At 44.7% G+C, this 18,770-nt stretch overlaps 1 protein-coding gene across 1 annotated transcript in view; it reads right to left on the reverse strand.

The window, feature by feature from the left end:
- LOC135915258 (papilin-like) overlaps positions 1-18,770 on the reverse strand; it is a 348,089-nt gene that overhangs the window by 258,130 nt on the left and 71,189 nt on the right. The window contains exons 30-33 of the mRNA XM_070521938.1: positions 12,600-12,770; positions 10,660-10,872; positions 9,321-9,500; positions 6,521-6,571 (exon numbers count right to left, since the gene is read on the reverse strand). Coding sequence (XP_070378039.1) covers positions 6,521-6,571; positions 9,321-9,500; positions 10,660-10,872; positions 12,600-12,770 — 615 coding nt within the window. The remainder of the gene's footprint in view (positions 1-6,520; positions 6,572-9,320; positions 9,501-10,659; positions 10,873-12,599; positions 12,771-18,770) is intronic.

Here is an 18,770-nt window from a genome sequence, read left to right on the forward strand (position 1 = left end):
ACATTCGCAGCAAGAAATTGTGAAGAAACAGAGGACACCAGGCATTAACTTGTTCACTGTTCAATGTAACAGCAATGTACCGTACATAAAAGTGGATCAGCAGAACACTTTTACCAACCAATGTCATAGCGCTTAAACGACTGAATTTCCAACTTGCCTTGCTGGTCTCATTCAGCTGTAATTTATTAAAATAGTAACACATAATGTGCAAATTTTATTATTATATGGCAATGCACACACCTTGTCATGAAGGGCGTACTCAACACACAGTGGTACATTCACAGGAATAGCGTGTGCACTTGGCAAACTCTACATCGTGTCGTCCTGTATTTTGCAACGAAATTGAGGTTTGCTGAATTATGGTTGTACTGATGCCGAGTTAACTCCTTTACACTCTTGTGGAAGAAAACATAGCTCATTGTTATATACTTCCTAAAACATAAAACAACATTTATGACTCAAAATTTGCAAGGACAAACTTCACAGGAAGCGCAGCTTTTGAAGCAGAGAACCACTGCTACTGGAGCATTTCACATTACCTCTACGGAATGCTTTACGACAGCATTATGGCACAACATTTCTGTGGCAAGTGACACTGCCACCTAGAGTGCCTATGTCAGGTGATTTGCTATTAATTTTGCCATGTTCCATGACTCCTGTTTCCTCAAGGTGAAACAATTGAAAACCAAGCTATGCAACACATTGGTTCAGAGGACTGCCATGGGGCAGTTCAAAGTACACATACAAAGCGCCAGGCATGCAAAGCAAAACCAGAATGAAAGACTTGGCAAATGCTCACCAAGGCGACACACCGGACGATAGTTGGCGCTACCGTCAGCACTTCGGTATGCCTCAATCCTGCAAAGCTCTTCTTCGTGGCACGAAAAGGTCTGAAAAGAAAATGCGAACACCTAAAGTTACGGTCATCATTCTTGACTCATACACAAAGCCTGGCTCTTTGATAATTGTCACATGATGCTTCAATGTTGACTATTTTTAAAGCAGACTTAAAGGGAACTTGGAAACCTGTTCATCTTCTGAAAAGTTCTTTACAACACAATCTGACAACGCATAGCACAGCTGAGGGTTTAATTTAAGACAGGACCTTCAGTACAGCTGGTTCTAAAGTCAATCCATTCATAACAGACACTTTCACAAAGAATCACCCACTGCTCTAAATTTACTGAGACATTCAAACAAGGTAGTGATTTTGGCAAGCATACAGGAATGATCTAATCAATAGAAGTTCTAGTCTAGTTACACACTGCAAATGAATACAGGTGCAAACCATGCTTCGAAGCCATGGCCACCTTAGAGTACCACCACAGCAGAAATCTCAAAAGCATTCAGCGTTGGAAAACTCAGTGACAGAGCCAAACTTCCAGTGGCTTTGCCTGTGAAAAAAGAATTTGCTCTTCCGAACCAATGTACCTTACATACTCTATGTGCCTTATGTACATACTCAACAAACTTAACATAAGTTTTAACTTTTGCTCATACCTGTTTGCCTTTTCTGCTGTTTGATAGTGACAGCTTTCTTTAGCAACTGCACCCACTCTGGATGGACTTTGGCCGATGTCACACAATAAAAACCTGTAGGAGAGTAAACTTGGACCACTATAGGCATGCAATGTCTTGCCAAGCAGACAACATGTCACCGAGTAGCATGCTTGCTGCTCGATGCTTTCTGGCCTTGTAGACTACTTGGGTGACTGGGCGTGTTCCCCTGGGTATGTGCCCGAACAAATAACTTTAGCAATGCATAAATGATCACAGTATGTGCCCATTCTTGGGCAATCCCCCAGGAGAGAAAGGTGCGAGCGCATGCAAACGATTCTGTTTGTCCTGATGAATTTCCATCTTTCATCTGTATTGTGAATGCACTTCAGCAAGGACCAGTACAAGGAACTTGCCAGTACAAGGAAAGAATTGGGAGGTCTGATTTGTTGCTTTGCAACAAATGCGCATAGTGGTGCCACCACTACCCTCCACTGCCGCCGTCAAGCTGCAGTGTGCGTGGTAAGCGTTGGTTGACACCAAAACAAACACAGCACACGAAGGTCTGGTCTCTGCAGTACCTTTAGTGCTAACCCTCCTTCACCCTTTCCCCATGAAGAAAAGAAGGAAAACACTACAGGCACTGTCCAAATGCAGCGTCCAGTGACCGATTCCCTCGTAGTAACTAAAACAGATCTCCTAGACGATAATTCTGCGGACTGTAAAAGAGGGGGGGGGAATTATTAACTAAAAAAAAATAAAAGCAAGTCCTCGCGCTCACCCTCTGCAACAGCGAGCTGTAGAAACTGTATCCACGGAAACCAACACTGGTAATAAGCAGATTTCAATGGCCTGCATCTGCACCTTCCAACACTCCCAGGTTTCACCACACAGCATGTCGCGAAGCTCAATGCCATAAAATTGTCTTCGTTACAAATTTCTTTGCACGAAATGTGCAGAAAAAGATTACTGACTGTATTTTTTTACAAAGTGTCTCTTGAATTTATGCTAAGTAAAAGTCTTCCTTTATTAAATGTGCTGAGCCTGCTCGATTGAGTACGATATTGTGCGCGACCTTCACAATTAAGTGACCTGTATAACGAAAGATTTACGAGGTCCCAAGTGCGTCATTATAAAAGCATTCGATTGTAAGGTAATTTAGAAATGCATGATACTGAATTACTCGCATCTTGGTGACTTTTGCCACACATTTCACTTTTCATTTTTGGGCTCCTTGATCTTACGTTTCTTGGCGGGCGTTTGTCTTTCGTTTCTGCACCTCTACCAGCTTTCCAAACTCCTGCTTGTGCCAAGGCTTATCTTTCTTATATTGCCCAGAAGTGTGATTAGCTGAATTAGCTACACTTCAGATCTCCCTTTAGTAGCCCCTTAACAATTGTCAGTCATAATAAAGTTGCAACCAAATAGCTTATTCATTTTTCTATTACTATTTTTTTAGCACTGCCACCCTGGGTCCCTCTTTTTCTTTTTCGCGCTCTCTCACTTTCTGCTCGCCTCTGCAGCCCCATTCTCAGCCTATTCTCCACAGAAGCTGCAGGCCACATTCGTTGACAATGATAACAACGACAATGGGTCGCGCTTACCTCGCAAGGGTTGCTGCAGCGGCATTGGACACAACCACGGTGGTCCACCGTCTGGTTCTTCCCAAGGGGACACTGCAGGTCCTCGCAGTTTGACGGGAGGCACTCCGGTGCTGGTGTCTGTGGTGGAGCTGCCGGTGTCAACGGAAACGGTGCCGGAAACGGCGTGACCGCCATCGGTGGCTTAACACGTGGGTCCAACTCCTCGTCCGATCCCTCGTGCTTCCGAGAAGACGGTGGCATCTGTTTACCGTTGTCCAAGTCGGGTTCACTGACTTCGTATTCGGGGGTGTCCTCTGCAAGCACAGAGATCAAAGCAGTGCCTGAAGGTGCAGTTCTGCTGGGCAAAGAGCTCAGTGATGTTTAAGAAACAATGCGTGAGCCAGAAAGTGGTCGAGAGATGCGAGCTTTGTGTGCTGGTTTGCAAACTCTAGTGAGCGAGTGCAATCCATGATTAGTGCAAGATGACAACCATGAGAAGCACACAGAGCTCTCACAACTGTTACAAAACGACATGTGGGCCCAGTTTTGTTGACAGCTTTGAACTCTACCCACAGTTAAATCTGCTACTCTTACAGTTACATAACATGTATTCCCTTATTCAAGCCATTCAAGCTTACAAAGAACATCTAGAATCATCTTTTTTTTATAGATGCATCTCCATGTAACTTACGGTTATAGAACATTTGAATAATATAGCTGTTTTAAATTGATATTGACACGTGCACTTGCCTATCTTTATCGGGCGACCACGTTTCGCCGCCCAACAAATGTTATCGCAAGGCGCGGGACGCGCCTGCATGTATCCGAAGTTTCTCGAATGTTATCGACGCTTCTATCCACTGTCTGTTGTCGCCGAACCTTGTGTTATATGATTTCATCGCGTGACGCGAATGGTGTAGAACTTTGTGGAAGACACGCGGGTCCCAACGATTAGTCTGGAACATTCGAAGACTGCTGTATAAAAGCCGACACGCTTGACCCGCTGATCAGATTATCGCAGATCGCCAACTGTGTTCGCTGCTGTCACCATTCTTTGAGTGTAGCCTCTTTTTGAGGGCACAAATTCGCCCAATAAAATGCTAGTTTAGTCTTTCCCAGTTTGGCTGCTTTATTCACTGTCGCTACCACGTGACAATATTCAGCAGCCTATATATGTCCTATCCTGTTTTTATAGGACAGGACATAATGGTTTCAAAAGGTTACAAAGGTTTATTTTCCCACTAGTGCTTACATTGTAAGAAAACTCTTAGCTGATTATTCCAGTTCTCCCATAAGAGGTTTCCAGTGTTCCGTAGCATACTGACAGGCTTTCTTGCACTCTAATATATGTACACACGCAGGTAAAATAAAGGAAAGACTTTCTGTTTCCATTTAAATGCCTGACTACTTCCATAACATAAACTCGTCTAAAGGAAATATGAATTTTCAGCTAGCACCAGCTTTCTAGTCTCAAGTGTAATGATATACTTTGGTAATGAATTGTTTTCAAGTAACTCAACAAAACTGGCTCATAGGGGTGAGGGTACTACCTATCAAAGCGCGTTTTTATTGTCCATCCTATCAGTGCATTTCATAATGTGTAAAAAGCAGCACCAATGGGAAGCATGCTCATGCGCAAGCCTCTCTCACCATGTCTGCTAATCACAAAATTTCTACACAGCCGCTCATAAGATAGCCTTGAGTGCCACTGAAAACAGCCAAAGCTAAATACGATGACAATGACATGACAGCAAAGGAGATGATAATGAAGGTGACACCAACGCACAACAACTGATGAAATGATGGCATGACAATGACAGCCAAAGGTGACGACAATGACAACAAAATAAAGACAACAATGACAGTAATGAGATCAACAGCACGGCTACTATGACTATGATATGAGAACAATGTGTTGCTGATAACGACGACAGCGGCAGAACGCAATGACAACTCCAAGACAGCACCATGGCTCACATGAGATGAACCCAAGATTGAATACTATCTGGAGGCAGTTTCTTTCTTTACGGCAGCTTTTCCTGTCAAGAAAACATAACACTGGCATCTGTCCCAGATGCCACAAACTCTCTCCGTCAAACTACTGCACAAGGCAGGTACAGCAGATGTGACTTCATCAGTGGTACCGACGCAACCACGAGGCGCACTGTGCCACAAAGCTGGTGCGTTCCTGAATGCAGCATCTCTTAAGACTCTAAGATTACCATCCCTAACATTCTGAAACTTCGCACACCTCTTCAATTAGCTCCATGCAGAATGTGCGACTTCCTGCTCATCGCAGTTATTGCAACAGCAGTCGGCTCGCATTAGCGCATGTACGAGCATGCAACAGAGCAGCGCATTCACATCTACATGCAAGAAACATATGATGGGCCCGCCTCCACCTACTTGTAACCCCAGAGCAGAAGTTCATGCAGATTTCGGCCGACTTGAACCGGTTCTTATTGCCTCCACAGCCAGTGTACACGAATTGCAGGCAGACGCCGGTCTGTGCATCGTAGAACCACCGTTCATGCACCTCACTGCAGTCGCCGGGGTCGACCGTTCTCTTGCATATGCCTGCACAGTTCAGTCACAGCTTCTGCAGCTTTCGCCGCTGCCTTGTTTAGCACTGTCTGCGCTGCACTACCACGTGCTTTAGTGTTCTTCAACTTTTTAAACATTATTGCCATTATACTGAGTACCAGTCTGTTTAGAAACAATACATCTGACCAAAGCATCTAGCACAGCCAGTAAGAGAGAAACAAAGCCAGAAAAGTGGCAGACATATAAGGGAGAATGTCTACTCGAAAGTGAACTGAACATTACATGAACGCTGATATGACTAGAATTAATGTGGTTATCCTCCATGGCAGCTTAACCAAACCCTCCTTTGCCTGGTAGCATTAACAGAGCAGAATTACCCATCATATATCTTAACTAGTGCATGACAATATTCCCTATATGCTAACTATGTTTATATTGCGGAGGTAGGAACTGTAGGGCTAGCCAAAAGTTTCTCTCTCCCTTTTTCTTTCGAGGCTTTAAGGAGTAAAGCGATGTATACCAAGCTATCCCTATAGTGTAACTGCATTGTGTAGTGTAATTACAGCTAGTCTCATCTAAGGCATACCTCAGGCTACCGAATGAAATCTCTCCAGATTTTTACAAAAGCAATGCTCATGTAGGAATGCAAAATATTGCAGTGACCAATGGGCTGTCACTACAAGACAGCGTAGAAACAATGTTCACCCAGTTAGCGTTATTATCATTACCATGCACTCTGGTAAAATATTAAGTACACTAAATATTACTAATCACTATTGCAGGTATTAGTATGTACTACATTTATTACTTTTAATACATCTGTTATTACTAAGTAAAGGAACAAGCAGTGCAAGTGAGAAGGCATGCAAGTGCATATTAGTACAGGGGGGTGTTACCTTTTCCAACGTGCCTAGGCTTAGTGGGATACCGGGTGGGTGGTTCTACGGCTACAAAGACCAAGACAAACATGAGCAAAGGGTTCGACAAAAGGTTGTGAGCTCTTCAACAAAAATTGCACACACAAACATCACAAGGAGCCAAGTGTAGCTGTGACTACAACCAACTTGTACTGCAGTCAAGTGCCGCTTTCAATGGTAACTCTCACCCAGTGTCGACATGTGTGCTTTGACTGTCAAACCTTACATTCAGGCAATGGCACTATGCTACAGACCCAAGGGACAGTTACGGGCTTGACTGATCAGTCAGATCAAGGGGCATAAGTGTCATTAAACTTGCTTTGCATGCTAAGTAACTACACACACGCACACACACCAGGTGTTTTATAGCAAACCTGTTAAGGGAGTTCCACAATGGTTTTGTGGGACAAAAACCAGCGTGCAACAGCATGGTTGATATGAAATGTAAACGCAACACAACATCTGTAGAAGCCACAAGTTTGCTTTAAAATGTAATGATAATGAATGTAATGATAATGATAATGAATGTAATGAATACCTTAGCCGTGTTACAAGCGTCGGCGTATGAATAGGGTACACTTCTAACGTATCAGTGTAAATGTGGCTGCTATCGTTGCCGCTCACGATTTGTTGCGTGCCCACGAGTGCATACGAGAAGAATCGAAAGAGGCCTTTTTTGTTGTTGTTGTTCATAGCCATTATAAAGCCTACACATAATAAAGGCGAGTTTGGTTGTAGCCTTTCTTTTTTTTGTCATGGAAGTGCGGAAAGTGATGAAAAGAATGAAGTGGGGCATCCGCTTGAGAATGGCTGGTGCGTGCAGACCGCTTGGTTTGTCTTGAAGAGTCGTTCACGTAGCATTCGACGGATAGCGCAATCATTATTAGCTAGACTTGGCACACGACATATCGCTACGGCAAGTTCGGGGTGCGATCATTACACAGGAAATAAAAAAGAGCGAATATTTGACAACAAAATTGAGGGGTGTGATCATTACGCCAGTGCGACCATTATGTGAGTAAATGCGGTACTATATGCAGTTTTTTTAAACAGAAATCCATAATTTTTGTTTCTCTTGTCGCCTTATATGGCTCCACATTGTAGGTCAGCCAGAAGTTTGTACAGCTGCACCAGTGAAAGCTGACGTCGTGGTGCTGCAATGAAGCCTGCATGGGAGCCGTCACTGCAGCTGTGTTCGAGCGAAGCCACGAGCCAGCAAGCAGACCTCTAGTACTCCGGAAGGACTTATAGAACTAGAGGTTTCTCCGTCTTTGATGTATCAGTTGTCAGACTGGCGTACATCTGTAAAGGACTTCTTCTAACGTTAACAGAATTTGTAAAAATTGCCTATGGCATATTGTTACAACCTAGTAGCAGGGACAAGAAAGCCGGCATGAAGCACGAATAAACGCACTTTATCATAAGAGTCCCGGCGACATCCCCTTCGTTTTCTGTTTCTCTATGCCCGCGCTACTTCAGAGTTGCATTCATGGCCTTCATGGCCTGGCGATATGGGATGTGGCAATATCAATCATATCTACTCACTGAGCTGGATTACTCAAAGAGGCAGACATTACTTGTAAGAAGAAAGAAAATATGCAACTAATTAACAAGATTTCACTAATGAGCTTTTTAATTGATTACATTAGCACACATATTGCACTTACAAATTGAAGCCAGATGTTTCACAAGGCACATCCACTCAGAACGAATTTTGAACCAGTTTAGGTAAGCACTATCAAACTTGCGGCATGAATGCCCCTGTTGTTCCATTTACTTTTTATTGAAATGCCTTTTATGCATTGAAGCATACAATATGCATTTCATTACAAGTTTGAAAAAGCATATTTCGAAGTTGACGTCATTTTAAGAATTTGTTCTACATAGATATCACTTATGAACTCATTTGCTGCAATTCGTAAATTGCAATATGTGCCGTAAAGTATGATTAGTTTAAGTTAATTTGAAAAAAATTTGATTTCACAATTTTGCATTTAGATTTCCTTTGCTAATAATGCCGGCCTTTTAGGTAATCCAGCTCAAAAGTAGAACCGTGCTAGAGGCTGCGAGCAAGATATTTCAAGCTTCTGCTAACATTGATTAAAAATAAAGACATTATCATATATATACCAGGAAACAATTTTTTCTTCAATATAGGGTTTAACCAATGTGAGGGTGCTTTCCTGACTATTTGTTCCTTCACTACACACTCCATTTGCTAATTAACTGAAGTTCATTGCTAAACTTTTCAATTGCTGCTTTTATGCTCATGTTGCAATGGCAGTATTTGTTGTTGTTTGTATGTTGCAACGGCAGGAGGTTAGAGCGCTTGACGATGTTTGAATAATATCAACTATCGTAGCGATATTCGTCAACAAAATTTGCCATTTTTTTTCACTCAACTTCCAAAACAGGGCACACAAACAATGCCATAACAGCTGCCCATAATATTCTCGATGTTGCCATGACACATCGTGGTGACGCTTGAATGCTTGTGACGCTTAAGCACTTGTCACGCTTGTGTTCTTGTGACACTTCAGCAGTCCTCCTCTAACCTCCATATTCAGAAATGCTTCTTGAAGCCAATGCTTGACTTGATCTAAAAGGACACCTGGTGTGAACGTGCCAAGACACTCATTGCATTTCTTTCAGTGTGTTCATGACAGCTGTGATTTAGATGAAGTCAAGTATGGCCTTCAAGTTAAGATGCAATTCTGAATACGGGGGTAAGACAGCGCTTCTGAAAGAGTCCATGAAAAGGCAACAAAGGATGTCTCACCCGGCCCTGCACCATGGTGGCCACAGCGTTGTTCACAGAGCTCCCGAGACTCAAAGCGATTGTCGTTGCCCTCGCAGCCTCCGTACGTAAAGCTGCGGCACTCACGAGTTGCAGTGTCAAAGTACCACATCATCAGCAAGCCATAGCATGGTCCAGGCTGTTTCGGGAGTGTGCACACATCTACAAAACAGAGAAGGAGAGAAGCATTGTAAACATAAATTGATTTTGATTGACTGATTAATTTGACATCTCAACACAATAGCTTTTTTTCTTTTAGTTAGAGGCAGGCTGCCTTCAGGCATAGCTTTAAAAATACCTACATATGTGAACACAACCCTGCATCGTGTAGGAAGTCCAGCAAGGCTCTATAATTACAGCCACCTTGGCTCCACAAGTTGAAGTCAGCGTGTGGGTCAATGTGGAGGTCATACCATCTGAGCAAGGGTCATCTGAGCAAGGGCTCTCGGATATGTTGTGTGCCTGGGCAAGTCCACAGCAGGTGGTACACCTAGGTGTCTTGTGCCAGGCTCGTATAGTTCGGGCAGGTGGTGTCGTCCATGAAGAAACCCTTTCTCTTGAAAAGTGACAGCAGGGGTGAAGGTTACCCCAGCCAATATCCTCCTCAGGGAAGCTTCCTCCACCCTTGTGAGATTTTACAGGAGGGAGCAGGCACAGGAAGGGATAACAGCATGGGTGTCGCATCTGAGGGAATCATTTTCGGGCTAGGAAAATGGCAAATGAGTAAGCCAGCACAACCAGTCATGGCCGTGAGTGGTGGCACTAACTAACCCTCCCAGGGTTAACTCTAGTATGCGTACATAAATACCCAAGAAAGTGGACAGGAAAACGACGTCACACTAGCTCAACCGGTAAGACCCTCACACAGGTAATGCAAAAACATGGGATCATATCCCACCAGCACGCAGTTGTTTTTTTCATCCACATTAGTTTTTCCTTTAGTTATAATTTCTCCATTTCAATTAAACAAGCAATTCTCTCTATGCTTTACTTGTTGTCATTGTCTGTTGGCTTCAGGTACTTCTTCGCTTTATTGTGATTAAATAAGAAGGTTAAATGAATTTATAATTGATGTTGCTCCTTATAAAACAAACGAAGCTCAATGAGATGGGCTTTGCAAGCTCATATGAATAATTCGCACAAATAAAAAAGACTACTGATCTCTCTTTTTTTTTTGCAGATTTTCACACTTCTTTCATTCACGCTTAAAGGTTTAATAGGATCTCCCTTCTTCTTCGTTTTCACTTTGTACCCTTGGAATGCCACTGATAAAAGAGCTGGCCTCTTCAGACACCTCACAACCGTAACTCGTGCTACTCACCAAGGGGTGTGGGGCGCTCAATGGGTCGCTCTGTAGGCACTGGCACCCCCTTGCGGCACTGATTCTCGCATGCTTCACGGTCGTTGAAGCGGTTGGCATTGCCCTGGCAACCGCCGTACGTGAACTCATGGCACCGGTCCGTCTCGGGATCGAAGAACCACTGGGTGAACGTGCCGCTGCACGGGCCTTGCACTCTCGGCAGCATGCACAGGTCTGCGTGTAGTAGTAGGACGGCAAGCAAGGGAGAAGAGCACCAGAAATCAATTGGTATGCAGCCAAACATACTCTTTCTGCGTTTGGCAGGCATTTTCAGATCATGAACAGCAGGTTGCCATTATCCCTCAAGAGAAAAGTGTATGACAGCTGTGTCTTACCAGTACTCACGTACGGGACAGAAACCTGGAGGCTTACGAAAAGGCTTCTACTTAAATTGAGGACGACGCAACAAGCTATGGAAAGATGAATGATAAGTGTAACGTTAAGGGATAAGAAAAGAGCAGATTGGGTGAGGAAACAAACGCGAGTTAATGACATCTTAGTTGAAATCAAGAAAAAGAAATGGGCATGGGCAGGACATGTAATGAGGAGGGAAGATAACCGATGGTCATTAAGGGTTACGGACTGGATTCCAAGGAAAGGGAAGTGTAGCAGGAGGCAGCAGAAAGTTAGGTGGGCAGATGAGATTAAGAAGTTTGCAGGGACAACATGGCCACAATTAGTACGTGACCGGGGTAGTTGGAGAAGTATGGGAGAGGCCTATGCCCTGCAGTGGGCATAATCAGGCTGATGATGATGATGAAACATACTCTTTCAAACGTGGATGCTCTGCAGCAAAAAAAGATTTTGCAGCAAAAAAAAAGAAAAAATATTATTGATTTCCCAACACGACCAATACAACATAACCAGCCCATGTAAGCACAAGTGCTTGCATACATGGCTGGGCAGTACATAACTGGTATATGTATGGGGGTATGGGCGGTACTGTTTGGGCTCACTGTGTTGCCCCTAAAGAAACACCCACAAGAAAATGCCCAGGACTGAAAGAATGCAAGTGTGAAAACACCAGTGCATATATCCATTAAGCCTGCATGCTATAAACACTCAGAAATTCTCAGACTTCAGCAATAACAAAAGGAAAAAAAAACGAATGCATTGTCAATGGAACACGAGTCTTGAGACAGAGGCTGGCTTACTAAACCTAGGCAGTTGTGCAATTTAGTCCGTGCTTACCAACCAACTGCTATGTCCCCTGTAAACGTTCCTAAGAAATACATAATTTCATACAAGTCCACACTATACTCAGCAGTACCTTCATTTTTGCTACTTGAAATTTTTACTGTATACAGGCTTTTTATTTGCTGAGATGTGTGTCTGGTGTCAACGGCACAGGTGCCTGTCAAAAAACAATTGATAAACGAAGGTTCCCAAGAGTATTTTTAGTGACTACGGGAGAACCATCGCTGATGGCGAATGGCATAATTTTACGTACACTCTACATGTAAAAAAACCAATGCCCCTTTGGATAAATATGTGAGTGCAGATGAAATGAAACTTCACAGTTTATTCTTTTAAACAACGCACATTGGAAGCTTTCTAGACATTTAGTGCACTATTATAACTTTGGTGCATAAGCATATCTCTACTATGGGACAAAAGGTCAGTAGATTTGATTACTTATCGGTGAATCAGTAGGAGGAGGTCATAATAAGATCTGCCAAGGAAGCCAGTATATACCTTGCATTACTGCATACAACTGAGGTCCACAGTTTGGACCTGGTGTTTTCTCAAGCTATTAAGCAGGTTGCACATGTGTAAAGGTAGGATGCAGGAATTCCAAATGAATGACTTGCAAAGGAATGCAACAGCACTTCCACGATCATTCAGATTTTCTAGACACTTCTTTTCCACTTGTGTCAAGAAGCTTGTCACTGACGACCTACCTTGAGAACTGAAACAGCGGTCCTCGCACTCCCTACGGGACCGGAAGCGGTTTCGATTGCCAAGGCAGCCACCATAGTAGAACTCGCGACACACGCCATCTTGCTTGTCATAGAACCAGTGCACCTCCATGTTGGTGCAGGGGCCTGCCTCACTCGGCATGAAGCAGAACTCTGCGCAGGAGTTTCAAAATGTTCTGTACAGTAATGTAAGCTACCGCTATGAGCTATACATATAGGCAAATACAATAGACAGGCCAGTTCTTGAGGTGAGGCAACTGCATACAGTCGAATCCCAATGATGCAAACCTTTTGAAGACGAACAAGCTATTAATAACATTTGAAATTTCTATACAAAACTTTATAGCAAACTAAGTCTGTAATTGGGCTGACACTTGAAAAAAAGTTTATGACATTATGAAATACATTTAAGGCTGCAAAGTCTTCAAGGCCTAACTCAGTGTACTCTAGGCCTCATGTGTAACTCATGTGTAATTGGATTGGATTGGTAAAACGTTTATTTGAGCCTGTACTAAAACGCGTGCTTGCACGCACGCTCTGGATGGGGCCTATGTCGTCTTCTGGACACCGGTCGCACGACCTGGGTTCCCGCTAGCCGTTGCCGGCTCGCTGAGTCCCTGCCGGGCCAGCGCCTCGATGACCTGCTGGACGGCCCAGAGTTGTTCGTTTTGATTGTCGCTCCCTGCGGCTGCTTCGAGTCGAGGTGGGATCCTCCCAGACTTGGCTTCTTCCTGGTACTTCGTGCATTTTCACAGCATGTATGCGAAGCCAGCCATTTCCCTTCAGCAGACTCTGCACGTGTCTGTAGGGTGCATCTTGGGATACATTCTGTGCATCAGCAACAAGGTGGGGAGTGAGTCTGTTTTCCGCTGTCTGAATAAAATGGCTTGCTCTCGACTAAGCCCTGCACAAGAGGGCAGGAGAGTTCTGCGAGCCAGGTGGAAAGCCTTGGCTATCTCGTATTCGGTCAATCGGTCCTTGGTGCTGAACCACATCATGTGTAAAAATTATTTTTAAAGCTTTCCAGCTGTGAAGTGGTCACACCGACAGTTAAATGTGTTGGCTTATGGAAAATAAGACATAGCAAATCATTACTTCAATTTTTATGTGAGGGGGGCCTCTGTGCTTTCATTTCAGCACCCATGCATGCCGCAGGGTACACTGCTCAAAATGAAAAAAGAACGAAGTCAGTTACTAAGTCATGGATATTAGTTGTCTTCGTGACCCCTCAGGTCAAGTTTTACGTCAGGGCACCTTTGAGAGGAGGCCCAAAGGAAAAGATCAGGTCAAGATAAAGTGATAAATAAGTGTACTAAGATATCCGTGACACCACATTTATCAAAAACAGCACAAGAAAATGAAACAAATACAAGACAGGATTTGTGCCAGTGCCGTGTGCATGCAGAACCAGCTCCTGACAATGTCTTATCTCATCTTGACAATCGGGAAACAATAGTATACCACTAATAATAAAAAGATAATTACACTGCATTTGAACATGACACAAAAATTCACTTGAGCCAATTTGAAAAAGATCACACAAGAACTCACTCATGCTGCCTCTTCACAATGATTTGTACGTTTGTTGGGGTGCTGTTCCCTATATGTTTACCCCACTGTCACTCACCAGGTGGCAGGATATGATCTCCCACGTTCACAGGCACAGTAGAGGACTACTGTGCTACGCCAACATATGTATGACAATTTGGTGACCTGTTGTCCTTAAGAACCATTCAGGCTTCAACTGCAATTATTTCGGCAACTAAGCACTCTCTTGGCCCAGAAACATTGTGGTGAGGTTTTCAGGACTAAAATACATCACTCTAGCTAGACATAATATATGAAAGTAACCTAAGGGACTGGAGTAATGTAAGGATTCCTGTTGTTATGTTCTCATTTTATCGTCTTCCATCCATGACTGGCCAATCACCGTGATAACGTAGGCCGAGCATGACTCAGACAACTGAGACAGCTTGACAACAGAGTCTTAGTTTGTCCCTACAGTTATTACTCTTTACATAAATACTGGGTTACGGTGCACATGGATGGCAGTAACAATGCTGACAGCGGCATCTTGTGACACTTTATCCAACAAGAGAGATTCACAGGAAGATGGAGGCTTAAAATGATTAGCAATGGTAGAACAAGAAATATCAGGTGGGGAAGGGTGAGCTATGCATACATAAACGCTGCTAAGCAAAGCAGTTGCTGCCCTGATGAAAACAAGCCCCCCCTGTCGTAATATTGGCTTCAGCAACATTCTTTGTTCCACCACTGCTTATTCAATGATAACATTTACACAATTTTGTGTACATGCTCTCAATGAAGGGCAGTATAAAACAAAAGGGGCTGCATGTTGTCAACTGCATCACTGCTGACGATTTACACTGGCACGTAAGCAGAATATTAGTTAATAACTGCAGTAATAGATCTGTGTCCTCTCGGGTGTGGCGATGCGCGACTCTAATGCGTCCCTTGATATGTTGTTTTCCCACATAGTTTCCGTCTCCTGTAATCCAGTTTCACCGCGTGGCTTGGTGCCAGCGGCATTCGGTGTGGCACATTGCGAGAGATGGCGCGAGTGTGACTCTACTAACGCCACCTAAGAGCGGGGTTACTTGGGCGCGGCAAGGAGAAGGCTCTTCCCCTTTGGCTCGGATTCGGCTAGCGGCGCGGACGTTTCGTGCGTGCGCCGATCCATGCTTCAGCGAGACTGTGTCGCGAGGCCTCGTTCTAACGGGCAACCATTCGCGTGACCGTACGCACAAATGACCAGGCGTTGGTGTCCAACATGGGGCGAACATATCCGCTCGTTATCCAGTCGCGGTGAGTCGGACTTCCGCGATTTGTTGCGTGCCCATCGGCATGTATTGTGGATAACAACTCGGCTAGCAGGCATCAATTGATCAATGAAAGGTGCAATAAGTGCATGCTCTTGTGATTGTTTGCATTACTGTGTTGTCGTTCCTTTGTCCCAAGAGCACGGGTGAGAATTCCACATCTGGCGCCTAACGTGGGGCTCTTGGGGCATCGAACGATAGTTTTAACAGTTTTGCTTCGTTCAAGACCTTTGTTTGAACCGAAGCGTAGGGCTCGCGTGGATTTTGATCGCTAGAGTCGACGGCATGCTTTCTTGAGCGAGGCGATGGTGGCCGTAGTGTGTCCGACCTTGTCGACATCCTAAGCCTTGTCGCAAATAATTTTTTTTTTTTTTTAATGACATTTGTCGGTACAAGAGCCACGTGGCCTACATCCTGGGAGAGCGAGGCTTAGCGCAAGCGGAGCGTTGGCAAGCCTGAAGCGAGTGAGTACGCAAGCCCCGTGGGTGGTTCCAATTTCTTATGTATATAACTCCTTCTATCTTTTTGACTCTGATGAAATCGCGGCTCTGGGAGCCGGGTGGCCGCGAGCCACGGGTGCCGATACGGGCCGACTGGTATTGCGGCCTGGCACCGGGCACTCCAACACCGTCTGGCACGGTGGGTGCTGTCAACTCGGATGCTGTGTGCACCGAGCGGGGTAGGATCACGTAACAGAGATGACGTTTCCTCGCGGCTGCCTGTTTTGCTAAAGCCCCTTAAACTTCGTAAAGTAGTGCCATGCTCTGAAGAATGCCATCTCCTCCACGAGCGATCTAGCCGAAGCCGACGCCACGTCGCTATTGGCCTAATGGCATCACATAGCCCCTTGCGCCAGCTTCATTTGTTTACAGTCATGCTTCAGTGCCATTTTTGCTCGAGAAGCGGCGCATGTTGGCGCTATTCTCTCCATTCCTATTCTGGGTTGTTTTGATCTTGTGAACGCCTTGAAGGGTGTTTTGTGGCAAGTGCGACGTTGCTTCACGTCATTTTCTGTGACCATGACCTGCTGCGCGTTCGGATGCCAATATAGTTTTAGCAAAGGCAAGAATCCGTTCGCGATACCATCCGGTAAGCGCGACGGGTTAAGAAGAAAGACATGGCTTCACCGAATCGGTAGGGAGAACTTCCGACCAACTTCCTCCGCACGACTTTGCGAGGTAAGTTGTGAGTCTCTCAGAGTATAGTATGTGCCAGGCTTGCGTATTGTGCTGCGGGCAATAACTTAGTAGATATTGCATAGTTCACTGTGCATGTTGTCATTTGTACGCGCACGCTTTAACACAATTTTTATGCAACGTCTGCTTTGTTTATATACGCACTACGTGGTAGTGTTAGTCGTATTTGGTGCGCTTAATCGTTTTGTACGCCAACTGGCTTGAGTTCGCGGACACACGAGATTGCGTGCGATAACATGGTTACGAAATTTTTAAGATTCAGCGCAGTCCTAATGACAAAATTTCAGTCTAGATCATGAAAGCACCCCAGGAAGAGCAACTCTCTGCCTTTTGTGGTTACTTACTAGCCTTCTTTAGATAAAATAGCTTTGTTTGCCTCGTTTGTTCGTGTTCCTCATTGGCGGCACTGATGAAAATACAGAGGCACCGATGAAAAGCGTGCGTGCTATCCCGAAACCGTGTTACGTGGTACGTTTGTCGCCGAGCGACAACATCATAGGTAATTGAGACGTGTGAGCTTAAGATGCGGTGAGCTTTAAAGCGTGCGAAGCTTAAGATGCGGCGGTGGAGCACTCGCAAAGAAAATGTGTGGTCGCCCGCCCGTTCCCTGGCTGGTTTAGTCGTCGTTCGTGCTTAGTCGTTTGCCCATTCGTTTGCACACTCGTTTAGTCATTCATTTAGTCGTTTGCTTGCTCATTTACTTCGCGCGCTCGTACAGTCATTCGCTTGCTCGTTCATTCCGCTATTAGTTTCTACAGTCGCTATGCCTAATTGAGACGCGCTTGCTGTAGGACTCTAGGCTGGTGCATTTATTTACGCAATGAGACAATAAATGGTGCACACGAAACGGACTTACGACTGCAAAGGCAAATCGGTAATGCATCTATGCTGAAATAAACTGTTAACTTGCAACTCGAATGCCGTTTCATATCATTTTGACATATAGATAAAACATCATTTCACTTGCGCAATTTCGGCCGCGTCATGGCGGGGGGATTCTTTGCGCGATCATGACTTCACTAATAAAGTCATGTCTCGCAAATGTTACTTCGGAGGGAGTGCAACCGTCCTCAATGCATGCACCTCAGTGCAACTCAGTTCGCGACAAGTACGTCACTTAGTAAACAGACCAAGCAACGCACGATGAAGTGTTATTCGTGATAAGTCATTAGCCTGAAAGAAATTACTGAAGCCCACAGTGGTCTTGTTTGAGATTGAGTCAAGCATTGTTATTGCGCTCCTGTTTCGCGCATGAATGCTAAAAACTTATTTTATTTTCTTGTGTACGCAGAGTCCCGACTCGATGATCGGCCGCGGTATTCCTGTTGACGTTGAGACACGAGAAGCATAATAGCACCAGCGCCCACCTCTGAGCCTTTGCGCACGCTTAGATTGGCAAGCACGCATGTTGGTGGTACTGTAGCTTGTAATACACTTTTGAACCTTCAGAGCAGTGATCTTCGTCAGCCTTTGTACGTCATAGCTGATACGCACCGCGAATTCACATGGTAAGGGCGGCGCGGATTCTTTAGGCCGAGGGCTTGCTGAAAGTCAAGATGTTGTTATTCGATCGTAAACGTGTTATTTACAACCATTTGCAACAAGATCTTGCGACACGCCCTTGACAAATGTTGCGTACCTAATTGTAGGGCATGCAATACATTCGCAGTCGTCAATGCACAGCGTTAACACTCCTTCAGATATTTCAAGAAATAGTTTTTAAAAAATGAAACAAAAGCTGCCATTACTGAATTAGTATAACCATCCGACTAGAAATTCTATGCTGTACACGAAGTTACGCAGAGCTGGAAAGCCAACGTGATCGCCTAAAGAGCACTGCCTTCCTATGCGTGCATTCACTCTGTGAAAGGTCGTCTGCTGCGCTCAAGCATCGCAGGCGGCGCCACGGTCGAGGAGGGCGCGTGAAAGAGAGGAGAAACGAGGAGTGAAGACGGAGGAGGAGAGTGTCACTATTTTACGAAGTTTAAGGGGCTTTATGTCTTGCGTCCATTTTGCGTGTTGTTTTTTTGGATGCCGGTTGTTGTCAGGGCAGCGACACCATAGGCATAGGCTTTACAAAGCTACCTGTTGCACGTGGAAGGACACAACCTGGTGGA

This window comes from Dermacentor albipictus, chromosome 7, assembly GCF_038994185.2.
Source record: "Dermacentor albipictus isolate Rhodes 1998 colony chromosome 7, USDA_Dalb.pri_finalv2, whole genome shotgun sequence".
Classification (NCBI taxonomy): Eukaryota; Metazoa; Arthropoda; class Arachnida; order Ixodida; family Ixodidae; genus Dermacentor; species Dermacentor albipictus.